The 13,865-nt window shown below is 42.5% G+C and overlaps 1 protein-coding gene across 9 annotated transcripts in view; it reads right to left on the reverse strand.

Annotated features, from left to right (window-relative positions):
- Positions 1-13,865, reverse strand: part of GRIP1 (glutamate receptor interacting protein 1) — a 592,924-nt gene that overhangs the window by 16,323 nt on the left and 562,736 nt on the right. For 8 of the 9 annotated variants that reach the window (XM_090042472.1, XM_090042474.1, XM_090042469.1 and 5 more), the window contains 2 exons: positions 8,046-8,202; positions 1,664-1,775 (listed from right to left, as the gene is read on the reverse strand). In XM_090042472.1, coding sequence (XP_089898598.1) covers positions 1,664-1,775; positions 8,046-8,202 — 269 coding nt within the window. Of the gene's footprint in view, positions 1-1,470; positions 1,516-1,663; positions 1,776-8,045; positions 8,203-13,865 lie in introns of all 9 variants that reach the window. The other variant, XM_090042476.1, reaches the window with a different exon arrangement.

Here is a 13,865-nt window from a genome sequence, read left to right on the forward strand (position 1 = left end):
CCTGTACCTTTTCCTAGGAGCAGGTCGCTGAAGTGCCGTGCGACAATAATTAAGCAACCTAGCGCACATTCCAATAAAGATGTATTTATTTCGCTTTGCTTTTAAACTGAATACTATAGTGCTAGATCCTGGCTTATTAGTAAAGATCCTGGTTTCTCTTTAACTGGAGAATGTGTTGTGTTGTGTTGTGTTGTGTTTGATGATGTGCTACACAATCTGCTCCAGCCATTTTAAAATCCTAGATCTATCCATGAGCATAGCTAAACTTAGCTTTTCAAAAATCTTAAAGTTTCAAAAATCACACCACATAACCTACTGGGAATCCTAGTTCTATAATGTGACTTCTGGATGAATGATGTTTGTTCAGAGCTATGCAACTCAATACTGAGGTTGGTAAAGCAGAAGTACTCAGTTGCAATTCCAAGTTTTAATTTCTATACCACATAATTGATATTTAAATTACGGAAATCTTAACTTGCTGAAATATCCTTTCTTGTTATCTATTTCCACACCATTTTGCTGTGCCCTGAATAATGAAAACCATAAGTGGTACCATGCCAGAGATAACTACAAAATTAAACCAAACTGACATTAAGTATTTCCCTTAAATTTTTTGTCTTGCAATTACAAGTACATTGGAATCACATTATAATAACCATACATGCAATACAGAAGCCATAAATCTGAGGATGTACAATCAATTTAAACTGCAGAAATTTCACCCAGTTATGCCATTCACATTCCTTGTGGTTGCTAAGGGACTTTATATAACATAAAAATGAAAATGAGATTCTGCCAGTTCTGCAGCTCAGGGAATTTAAAAGAACATAAAAGAAAATATTTTAGGACTTTCCATTCCACAGCTTTAAAAGCGTCAGTATATTCTTAATTGTTCTGGTTAAACAAGTTACGGAAAATGTAATTAGACAAAAAAAATGCAGTTACTCTGCTCGTCCCCACCCGACCTTTACACGGTACAACACTGAAATTGAATTCATATCTGCCATTTACTCTAGGGCATAATGTAAAAATTCAGTGTGCATGTGTGCGTGCGTGCATGTGTGTGTGTGTATCTATGCTCTGAATGTTTCTCAAGCTGTTATATTTGTTTACCAAGTGATAAGGCTCTTGTAAAAATGTTTTAGGTGACATTTTTCTTTTATGTTCGCCTTAATCAAATTAAGTTCTATTCCACATACAAATTACAACATGCGAAGAAAAACTTCAGAAAGCAGCCAGAAGAGAACGGGATGCACTGCTGCTGGAAAATGATGCCCACGTAAAAATTCTGCACCAATTGCTGCATGTGCAGGCAGTTTTAGCAGTGCACACAGCAGAAGCTGCAAATCAGGAAGCTTTGGGGTGAACATGTTTCTAGAATTTCAGCTGCATTGTATGCAAGAAAATAGCTTTATTAAGGGTGGGGGAAGCAGCTGCACAAGCAAAAATATAAACATAAAGGTTAGGTACCAAGAGAGTCATGTTTCTCAAATACAGACGCCTGTCAGCCTTGTCCTGTGGAAAGGGGTTAAAGCTTTTAAATGAAGTTGTGTGATTAATGCGAACTAAAAATATACAGAAGAAAAGAACATAAAATGAATGTAAAACAAACAAAAATATTATATCTCTATATAGTAGGATGAATGGGTTAAGATTGTGCTACCTCTAGCTCCCTCAATATGCCTGACTGGCCACAGGTCTCTAAATCCTCCAGAGCCTGAGACCAGAAATTTTCCTCCTGGTCAGTCTCGGTGTTATCATGGGTACCTGCAAAGCTAGATTCACAAAGAGAGGTTCAGTCAAATGTACAAACAACGTACAGGCTTCATTTTGAAAAGTACCATTCAAACAAGCATCTTGCCACACATTGGAGCTGCGGTAATAGACAGTTGCAATAAGAAGAGGACAGACTGGGGAGGGGGGAGAGGTCACAAACCAGCAGCTGGTGGGATGGCCTATGTGAGTGAGAGTCACCCTCATATACTGGCAACTGTTAGCACATGACTGGGTAAGGAAGAGGTATATTTTGAGCAAAGGAAAGGGCTTAAGAACAATTTATATGCATTTCATTCTGCAATAACTGGGACCTCTCAATGAAAATTAGTGAACCAGACAGAATTACAGTTCATAGCTTATCAGTGCAATGCTATATTTATAATTAGACTTTCCCACCTCACAAACTTCCCTGGTGGTGTATAAAAGCAGCTCTCACCTTTGTAAATAACATCTTACAAACATATCTACTCCAATCCTGATGGTTTCAGCTGAGTCCTTCATTCTTGGCTATATTTATCATAATTAATATAACCCTGTCCCAGCCTCTGTCACATCAACTGTTGCAATTACTATACCTATGGGCAGCAGGATATATAGGCTCTTGTATGTTTACAACTCTATTTCACTGAGAAGTAGGCACCAATTCAACAAAGTGCTCAAGTATCTGCTTAAAGTCCATTTCTAGGCCATTCTTGTTGTTGTTGATTTATTCTTCGCCGTTTCATAAAAGTGCTGAAGCCTTATTACCAGCTCTTTCCTGCAAGAATTGGCTGAGTGATACATAGAATTGGTCAGCAAGAGTTTCGATAAATCCTGCCAATTATTGACTCCAGAAACACAATGCAGAGCTACAGTGCCACAGCATTTTATTGGGCTATCAGCATGCAAGATAGAAAAGGCATTCAGATGAAGAATAATTTACACTGCATTCAGAAGTGTCCAGCAGTCTATATACATAGGGAGCACCATTATGGAGACATTTCAGGACTTTCTTGATAAATGGTGTTTTGCCTACGATACTGCTAATGGGGTACTCTGTTAACATAATAGCTTCTAATGTCAAAGGTATTACAGCTTGAACACTTCACACACGACAGCTTTGCACCAAGAATGCTCTCTCACAATTACTATCAGTTAGGCAGACAGTGGTTGGCCTTTTCAGGCAAACCAGCCTCCCATCGCAATGGTTTTTTATAGCTCCAGTGTTTCTTCTAAAGTACTGTTCAGCAACGATGAGGATATCTACTCAGATCACTGAGACACTCCTCCCCAGGTGACACACACGATGTTTTAGAGAGGTCTTTGACCTCTGAAGCTGCAGTAATTATGAGAAAATTCCTTTTACGGTTGGTGCCAACTCTGCATAGTCAAAGAAGTCCAACATAGTATCTTACTATTACAATACAGTAAGCTAATATTGACCTATCATATATAATGGAGCTCAGTAAGTGTAGGAATCGGGTTACATGTGGGGGTTGTCTTTGATAACAGGGGAAAACTATGTAGCTGGGATAGAGATAGACAAGCTTTTGTATGGAAGACATTCTTCCTTGCTTCTCATATAACTTCTGAACCATCACAACAACATCACTATTACACTGCCATAAGAGGGGACTGCATTTAGTGAGCCAGATGGCCCAGCCTAGTCTTATGTAATCCCTGTAGAATGTATTAATATGCTAGTGTGAGAATCTCAGTCTTTTTTTTCTTTGATCTCTTGCTTGCCCCTGTAGCTGAAAGCTTCCCGATCTCTGGGTCCAACTAGGGCTGTGTAGAAAAAAACTGGACTTGTTTGAATTGAAAAATACATTTAAAATAGCTTTGCTCAAACCCAGCTTTTCAGTTTTTCTTGCTGAAACAAACCACTAATAATTTTTGTTCCATTTTTAAGAAAAATGTCCTGGTTAAACCCAAAGCAAGATATTTTATTTTCTGGTATTTGTAATAAAAGCAGGTGAAGGCCTAGAATTTCCAAACTGCCAAAGAAGAGGTGGTGATGCTGGTGTTTCTCTGGTATTCCATGCAACGTGAAACAGCTCCAACAGAAAGGATAATGAGGACCCACCCCAGTATGCCGTATAGCGGGGAATTATGAAAATTTCTGGGAGGTCCTTGGAGTCAAATCCCTACAGTAAAAGGACAGAACTGAACCTATTTCTGCTACAATCCCACTGAGAGCCTAAACCCCAGATTACTAAATAAAAGGGGACAAGAGCATCAATCTGGTGAATCTCACTGAAAACTTTTTTCCTCCTAATTATAAGGTACTTGGTAAATTTAATTAAAATCAGGAAGTTTTCAAATGACATTAGTCACTGTTTGCTTACACCAGTCTCAATGCCATTCCTTGGAGCATCTGATGAGTCTTGCCTATTTTCTTCCCATTTTTCTGTTCTGTCTTCTTTCTTTTTATGCTGATTCTCTTATAAATTGCTTTTCTCTTTTTTTCCCTCTCTTAGTGTGTGTGTGCGCACTCTTGGTTTTGTTCTCTGGATTGTTCTGCTTTTTCCATTCCCTCTCCTTTCTTTAGTTCTGTCCTTCTCATTCCACATTTCTACCTCTTGGCCCTGGGTTTTCCACTCCACTGCTGTTTGCTCTGCCTGATTTCTTTGATTCTTCCCGACTACTCCCATGTCTTTCTGATGCTGTGTGTTCTCCTTCTCTCTACAGCTATACTATACAGTTCAAAGGAAGTAGCATGTTGGGGGAAAGTATTTCCTAGTGTTAGCCAGAGGAAGGACAGAGAACTTTAGTAGAAGGCCACGGTGGCCCCAGAATTCTCCTGAAAAATGGAAGAGTAAGCATGTCTGTTAGCAGGACCAGCACACTGTTTTGTCAGTAGGAGTATAATCCATTTTCTAGATACTGTCTTCAAACAAGCCTTATTTAACTTATTTTAAATTGTGTCTCACGTCTTAGGATTTTTACACTGATAAGGAGGAAATTGTTCTAGGCAGCACACTGTTATTGATCTTTACTCTTAAAGCAGTGGTTGAATAAATGATGTTTATTTTAAACAAATTATAAACCTTATTACCAGATTCCTAGTTCAGATCTGATTCAATTTTTCAGCCTATTATTTAACTAATCCCCAAACAGCGTGTTTATCAGAGTCATGATTGCATCTCGTCTTGAGTTTGAATAGAGGGTAAAAGTGCTCCTCTTGTTAAAACAAAGCCATTAATTTAATAGCAATGGGAGGAGTATAAAAGGGAAGGGTAGTTTTCTTTATTACTTGTTTTCAGGCCAAGCAAACTGTGTTCAAGAAGCCAGGACTTCTGTTTATACCAAGTCACTGGGCTGCTGCCTTAGTTCTTCCTCTCCTCACTGCCCCTAGCACAGTACTGGTATGGAAATAACTGCCAATATCATGGGCTGGATGTTTGGCTACCTGACTGGAATAAAAACATTTTTTCTAGTTTAATGCCATCTGTCAAGTCTGGAGAAATTTCATTTAGAACAGATGACACCCAAATATACAGTGCTATATTAGAAACCAATTCAGCACCATCAGTTGCTTTGATCTAGGAGGCATGTAGAATGCTGTACTCTCCACTCTACTAGAGGACACTTGTTTCTTCCTCCTTGTTAAGGATCACAATGCAGCCTTGGTTCACCTCACTTTGAAAGGTTTAGACACTATGGGCACCTATACACATTCCCAACACTTGCTCCAACATATTCTAATTAGGTTAATCAATTAATTTAATTAGCATGCTCCAGCAGCCTAGGCATCATCCCTGTGCTTCAAAATGGCAGAGGAGGTGCTTTAGCTAAAGCTCATCAAACAAGCTTTAGTTAAAGTGCCTCCGCTGCCATTTTGAAGTGCAGGATGCTAAATACATGTGATGCTGCAGATGCTTCAATTAGAGTGGCTCCCAAAAGCTATTCTAATTAAAGCACTCTCCCCCTACCACCCTGGAGAACATGTGAAAACAGCCTTTCGTGATCAGCAATTTAGCGTAAAAGGAAATGAAAAAGAATGAAGTTGATTTGAATTAATCAGCTCCAAGGTGCAGACTATTTCACCTTTTATTTGGCTTTTTGGGAGATGTTTGTAGGCCTTATTAGATTACTAATTAAGACAAGCATTGACCAGTGTATATACAGCTCACCTAAAGACTCTTCTAAAGCACTGACCAAAACAGGAGGTGCGCACTGTGTGCCTATAAAATTGGATTGCCCATCTAATCTAAATTAGGCGATGAGTTCATGCTGGACTGCCTGAAGCATGAAGAGTATTGTCCAGGGCACAGGTTCCCTGGAAAGACTGTTCTAAAGCTGTGGTTCCCAACCTGCAGACCAGCACAGGAGCATGACAGGGCAAACACAGCCAGCTGCATCCCTCCAGGGACTGCCCCATTCCCCAGCTTTAACTCCACATGTCACTGCCGGCAGTAGAAACCGCTTGCTCAGGCAGACATATGGGGGTCTGAGTGTGGGGCTCGTGCCATGACCCAGCAGCCAACCCTTCGTGGCCTGGTATCAGGTCATGGCCTGGTGGTTGGGAACCTGAGTTCTAAAGCGTATGTTACATAAGAATGGGCACCTGTAAGTTCTTTATGATGCAGGACAGACCAAAAACTGACAAATATTTTGTTTTGATAGTGGTGATTTGCACAGGCCAGTTGGAGATATTGTTGACATAGATAAACGTCTGCTGAGTTCACCAGGGTCAATGTGTCTCTTGGTGAGACTGCAGTAAAAGTGAAAGCTAGATTGTTCACCTTCAATGTGGCCATCCTGCTCAAGGGCTACATTAACTTAGACTCCTTTACGTCTTTCTCTTACTATGATGAGTTAATCATCAAGCAACTGGCACTTTTTGTCTAGAGAGAGAAATTATGCTGTTTCTAACTGTAAGAGGTCTAAGATTTTCTTCAGGATGATTTTATGTTTTTTGTCCTTCTTGAGACGGTGTGGAATTGGAATGTGGATGAACCTGAAGTTTCTGCAAGTGCAGTATTATCTACTTTACTCACCTGTCTTCAACTGCTTGGAACTAGGTGACCACCTTACAGACAGACAGCAGCACTGAATATTTAAACTGGCATAAGGGGTTGGACCTACTCTTTGGCCAGGGCCTTCTTCTGATAGTCCAGGTTCATGATCTTCCCTTTGGAATAACAAAAGTCTCTCTGTACTTTTGATGTCATAGGAACAAAAGCAGCTGGGTAGGTAGCAAAAGCTTATCTATGACCACAGCTGTCATCTTATCAAGATTCCACTTGAAAATCCTGAGGTAGAAAAGACTTTGCTCTGAATAGCCAACTGATATCCAGGGCTGAAACCAGAGTTGGCACCTGACCCCTGACTTTGCTGCTGTGGCTCTCACATCCAGTCTGTCTTATCAGTAAGACAATAGCTGGATGTTTTCTTTATTATTCAGTTTGAATGTGTTACGGTTCTGGGATTTGAGACTTATTGGTCTTTGTGCCAAGAGACACTGGCATGTATTTCTTTAAAGGCAGAATATTTGAAATCCTAGATAAGCATGACTTCTATTTTCTTCTCTGCAGAAAATAACTTCTTGCAGCGGAAAATACTATGTTTTTTGCAGAGATGAATGAGCAGTAATTGGAAGAGACTTATAATAGACTTATAATGAGAAATCTTTGGTTTCTCATACTGCGCAATATCCCTTGGTTTTGCTGGTTTTGATGATGGGAGGTGTCTTTCAGTAAGCAAAAAAATGGGGCTGGAAAATTTTGTTTTGTTTTGGACAGGAAGTCTTGGAAGAGTCTTTGCCTCTCTCTCTTCCTGGATTGCTCTGATGACTCTTATCCTCGTTCCTCTGGTTTCTACCATGTCTGGAGGAAAAGAACGTCTTGTGCTTTGTTTGTAAGTTATTGTGATCCAGAATCAAGAGTTCTCATGGAAAATGAAGTTCTTTAGTGAGGTTTTGCTTCTGTCCCTGTCTTTTTTGTTGTTCGTTGTGTGCAGGGGTGGGAGTATGTAGGAGGGGGTTCTTTTCTTCTATCTGAAGCTTATTATAAAGGGATGTACCTACAAGTTTTTTTCCTGAACATTAACAGCTAATGCTGTGCTCTTTTATGCACAGAAACTTACCATACATGCCAGCCTTGCTTTCAGCTTCATAGATCATAAATCTCATGCAGCACAAAATGCAAATATTACATCTCAGTAGCTAAAGGAGAAGCTGGAAATCTGTGTTAGAAAAAGATGTTTTCATCCTGGACTATTAACATTAATTTAAAAACAAATTCTGCAGTCACACAGCAAATAATGTAACTATGCATGTGACTTACCCGCTGGCTGTTGGTCTGTCCCATTCATCATCACTCAATCCTGTGTCATGAAAAGGGTGGTTCCTTGACCTACTTGGAGGAGATAAACTGCCTCTTTGTTTTGGACTCCTCCATTCAAATGCATTGAAGTTGTATCCTGATGCCTGATAACTGGGTCCTAAAAATTAAATCATAATATGACTCCATGTCTTCAACCAACAATATTCAATAAATGCCTACTTTTATGACCTAGCTTTGCCAAGACCTGCACCTATGACTTGTAGGATGAAAAATGCTGGTATTTGTTTACAGTCACAATAAGTTTCATTGACTAAATCATGTTCTGATTTACTTGTGTTCAAAAAGGGGGGCTCTTGTGAAAACTATATAAAAATCAGAGATTAAATATCTCTACAAATTAAACCTATTGTCCAAAATTGTGTCTCTGTCCCTAGACTGTATCCCAGTGTACTAGGCTGGCCATTCTTCAGTCCCTACATTAAACACTGTATGTTGAACATTAGCAAAAATGTCTCAGCACTGCAGTGCAGCGCACGCTCTCATGAAATCATGGTGCCTCTATGCAACCAATCAATATGTCTGTCAGGAGAAACAAACCATGGATCATCTCCTGAGATATCCTGTAACACAACAATGCACCCCACAAGATTTGGCAACACCAACATCAGAAGCAGTGGCCTGTGCAGAATATTGGGAAGAGACCATATAGAAAGGTTGGACTGGACTGGAGACACAACGAAGAAGTGCAGGGTGCGGCTGCAATAGGCATTGAAGTCTAAACAAAATATGGTCATTCAATATGGTCATTTGACAAAAGGGGTTTAACCTTAGGGTTCTAACCAAACTCCATCTCAGGTAATTACATTCTGCCTACCTAAATTCCATTGCATGAATAAGGTATTATCATTTCTTGCCCCAAAGTGATGTGCAGTAACTACTGTGCTAGTTCCATTGCACTGGGGAAGAAGTGTTCCCTGGGTATGTTCTGTGTACTGGTTTAAACTTGGAAAGTGCTTTGAAATCCTTTGGGATGAAAGGCCCTATAAAATGTATATTCTAAGTATGATGTGATTTATTGAGGGAAAAGATTGGATTTCTCCCCACTCTTTGTAAAGGTCTTTGCCAAGGAACCTTTGACTTTTATGTGGGAAGTCAACAGCAGAAAGCAGAAAAGATCTGCCTCAGTTAAATGTCTTATCCTAAGCATGGCACCCCATCCCCAAGCCTCCCCGCTCACCCTAACTGGCAGTTAGACTGCTACCAACTGAGCACAATGAACTTTTCTGTCTCTGTTGATGGCTGAGCAGAGAATTCTTCATGACTGCAGGCTAGAACTACTATATAGGTTTGGGGACTAAACAGTTTACAGTTTAGTATTTCAATAGCATTTTTTTTCTAATAGAAGCAGAAGTGTGACCAGTTTTCTGTAAGAAGCCATGTGTGAGATGCATGTGCAGTTGCTTGTCAAACAAACTAAATTATAGCTGAACACTGAGCATTCTTCTCTCCATGAGGGAAATTAAATGACAGCAGCACAGTGCATTCTGGCACTCTGTCAAACTAACCTGCTTGTTCTCCTGAACTGAAATAGAGCAGCAAACATTCTTGCTTTTTCTAATGTAACACATCTTCATGCTATTAACAATGATTTTGACCTCCTGATTAGATAGAAAAATGAGTCAAAATAAATACCTAAACAAGTCTGATTAAATTTCAAAATAATTAGATTACTGAGGATTTAATTTAAAACAACCAGATTTGAGATGTTCAAAGGTTCAGCTGCAGATCTTTTGCTTTTCACTACAATGACCACTTTGCATTTATAAAACAGTTTTCATCTCAAAAGCTCAAAATGCCTTACACAAAATAAATTCAGCTTCACAGTACTCTTAAGAACAGGATGTGTTTTATTATCCTCGCTTTAATGAATGTGGAAATCTCAGGCACAAAAAGATGAAGCTATTTGCCAAAGGGATTTATCAAAGGTCACACTACAAGTTTATGGTGGAGTTTAGAATAAAACTCAGCCTTTCTGACTGCCAAGCTTATTATTTAATCATTACACCAATCTTTTTAAATCCCCTGCCTAGAGTGCAAGTTAGGACTGTACTGGGCCATTCTACCTGCATTAAATCAATAATACAAATAAGATAAAGCATTATCTGCCGCAAATGAAATTTCCGAATTTGCTTAGTCTATATGCTTATGCCAAGTAAAGTTTGGAGGAGAGTCAAACTCAAAGTGACAGGTCAGGCCAAAAAGTGTAATAGAAATATGGGGAACTTCAGTGCTAAGACAAAAGATATTCAGAATAAGACGTAACTCGATAATAATACTCAGGTTGTTTCTGACAAATAAAGTAAAACCATACAAGCATGTCCAGCATTTTTAAGGTTGACAAAGGAGACTTGCTTGCAGATGTAGGAAGGTGAATCATATACAATTGTTACCTATCCATTTGGAAGGGACTCCAGAAGGTCATCTAGTCCAACTTCCTGCTCAAAGCAGGACCATCCCCAACTAAATCATTCCAGCCAAGGTGTTGTCAAGCCGGGCCTTAAAAACCTCCAAGGATAGAGATTCCACCACCTCTCTAGGTAAACTCATTCCAGTATCAACATCACAAGTTCTATTTTATGGAGAATGACTAGCCATGGAATGGATTTGATTCCTCACCTTACCTACTGCTGGTATGTAAAATTTACCAATCTCAGAAGAGAGGGAAAACTTCTTGCTAATTGGGTATTGAAAGATCACCTTCTTTCAAGACCAAATCTAGGGGCATGGACAAATGTATATTTCAGCTGCTTTAAAAGGGGAGCAGCTGTTGTACCGTAAAGGTTTCCCTCGATTTATGCAGGTTCTTTATATGTGAATTTGCTCGTATGCGATGAGCTTATATAGACCTGTAATTCATTATATGCGAGGTAAATTCACTTTTATGCAATCAGCATAGACACCCCCCTACACAAGCAGGTAAGTCTGTGGGGGGAGAGGAAAGGGCCATGGCCCCACACACCTCAGCCCCAGCTGCAGTGGCCCTGGGAGCTGGTGGCACCAGCTGTCTGCAGCCACTGGGCTGTACCATGCCCTGAGTCCCCCGGGGCTCTGCCTGTCCCCACTCAACCCAGCTCCTGCTGCAGCTTGTCCTGGGAGTGGCCAATGCCAGCTCCCTGTAGCTGTTGGGCTGCACCGTGCCCTGGTGCAGGCAGCTGGTGCTCGCAGCTCCCGGGGCCACTGCAGCTGGTGCTGGGGTAAGTGCTATGCCCTGCTCTGCTTGTCTGCACTCACCCAGCCTGTGCTGAAGCCGCCCCAGGAGCAGCCAACACCAGTTGCCTGCACCATGGCATGGTACAGCCCAGTGGCTACAGGAAATTGGCATTGGCTAATTCTGGAACAGCTGCAGCAGGAGCTGTGGCAAGTGGCCAGAGCCCTGAGGGGCTCGGGGCATGGTACAGCCCAGTGGCTGCAGGCAGCCGCTGTCAGCAGCTCTCAGGGCCACTGCAGCCAGGGCTGGGTGAGTGGAGCCATGGCCCTTTGCTCTCCCCTGACAGACTTACCTGCTTCAGCTGGGGGGAGCTGGGCTGCATTGTGCCATGGTGCAGACAACTGGTGTCGGCTGCTCCTGGGGCTGCTCCAGTATGGGCTGGGATGAGTGCAGAGAAGTGGAGCCCTGGGCAGTGCAGGGCCAGCTGCAGCAGTCCCATCTATGTCCAAAGCCAGGAGTTAACAACCTTTGGCCCATGGACCTGTTCTAGCTGTGAAGAGGTTGGATTCAGCTCAAGAAGGTCCAAACTAGCACAGGGAATTGTGTAACAACAACTTGCACCTAGCTACCTATCCCCACCACAGCACTCTCCTCTGCAGTCCTTCCTGCTTCTCTCATGCCTGTAGTTCCCCTCACTGCTGAGGGGCTGTGTATCTGCAGCAAGGGCAAGCACAGGCAGCTTCAGGTCCCCTGGGGTTAAAATTCCTAGCTTATGGTAGGGAGCTGGTTTGCACACTCTAGCCTCTGGAAGCAAAACATTACCAATCCCTGCAAGATGGCGTGAGGAACGTTTACACTTTCACTGCCAACAATAAACCTGTTTTGGAGTTCTGTAGAGGAATTACCCCAAATAAGATCAAGTCATAGGCAAAACAGCTATTGATCTAGCACTTGTCCTAGCAATGTGTTCATATTCATGAAGCTAAAGAAAACACAACATAATGCATTGTAATTACCAGATCAAGGGGTAAAAGATACACAAATGGACCAAATTTATCCATCCCTATTAAAAATCCAAGAATATCAAAGTAACACAAGAGTGAATTTGATTTCAGTGGACTTGTCTACACGTGAATTTACACCCACCTAAACTTAGTGTGCTTTAGCTTAAGGCACATTAAGACAGTTTAGGTGTGTGCCTACAAGTACGTGCCTTAAGGCACCTTAATTTGGCTCACTCGGTGAATGTGTCTTCAGCCTGCTCTGGGCAGCACCCCGGAGAGCTCCCAAAGCCTACAACAGCATAGCTGGGCAACGCAGGCCAGAGCAGGCTGAGGAGGTGGGAGCCTCCAGTCCCCACCAACGTGATCAGTTTGGCTCCATCCATGGCTCCAAAACCCTCCCCATATTCCTGCTTCCCCAGCATCAGACAAGAGCAGGCTAGAGCTTAGGCGCTCTTAGAAGCCTATGCAAGGACTCCTGTCTGGAACAGCAGGCAGGGTGGACTATGTTTGGCTGCAGCACCCAGCATGGCTTTTCCTGATCCACCCACCTCTGTCCTGGGCAAGCGCCCAGCCTCCCTGCCAGACACTGACTATGGGATAGGCAACATGAGCTCCTGGGGGCTCTATGTGTATCAGTGCATGAAGGCTAGGTGCAATGCAGGTGGGGGCTAGGCTCTCTCCTTGGCCTGTCTGATCCATGGCCAGGCCCCCACGCACATTGCACCCACGCTGAACACCACACCACCCCTAGGACCTCACACCACCTTTCCCATGAGCATTGTCTGGCAGGGAAGCTGGGCACTTGTCCGAGTTGGAAGTGGGTAGAGCAGAGAAAGCTGTGCCAGGCCCTGGGGGCAGATGCAGTCCCAGCCCACCTGCTGTCTTGGCTGGGAGCCCCAGCATAGATTTCTAAGGGCACCCGAATCCTGGGTGGATAGTGAGGTGTCCCGCCCCAGCAGGGCTGTATTGCCTGGCCAGCAAACCCACCCTAAGACAGAGACATGGGGAGCTGTTAGCAATGGCCCTGCCCATGCAGCACTGCCCCCTTCCTCTGCAGGGAGTCATGGGGAGGAGGGATGGGGCTTTTTCTTGTGCTTTGACAGGAGCCCTTGTGCCTCTTGCCCCCTCTTCTGACTTAGTCCCAAGTTGGTCGGCACACCAACGGGTACCGCTGCTGCAAGAACTGCCGCTCCAGCTCCAGCTCCTACACCTTGGAGAACAGTACCTGCTACTTCTTCATCTTGAGGGCACCCACTGGCAGCGCAGGGCCTCTCAGGCTCTGCTCCAGCCCGTTCAGTCGACATAGAGAGCATTAAGGTACCTTAACTAATTGCGCCTAAATTTGGTACTTGCTTTATGCAGGTATCAAATTTAGGCATGATTAGCCTAAAATCACCATTTTTAAGGCACATTAAGGGTGCACACATGTAGACCTGCGCTCTTAATACACCTTAAAAATGGCCAATGTGCCTTAAATTGGAACATATATACACGCCCAATCACTGTAATGGGTATCAAGTTTCAGGCCACAGAAACATTATATGTAATAGTAAATTAATAACAAAACACAAAAAAATGCTCACAAATAAATGCCAAGAGAGAGTCTTC

This window comes from Crocodylus siamensis, chromosome 4, assembly GCF_052110815.1.
Source record: "Crocodylus siamensis isolate JL-2025a chromosome 4, ASM5211081v1, whole genome shotgun sequence".
Lineage (NCBI taxonomy): Eukaryota > Metazoa > Chordata > Crocodylia > Crocodylidae > Crocodylus > Crocodylus siamensis.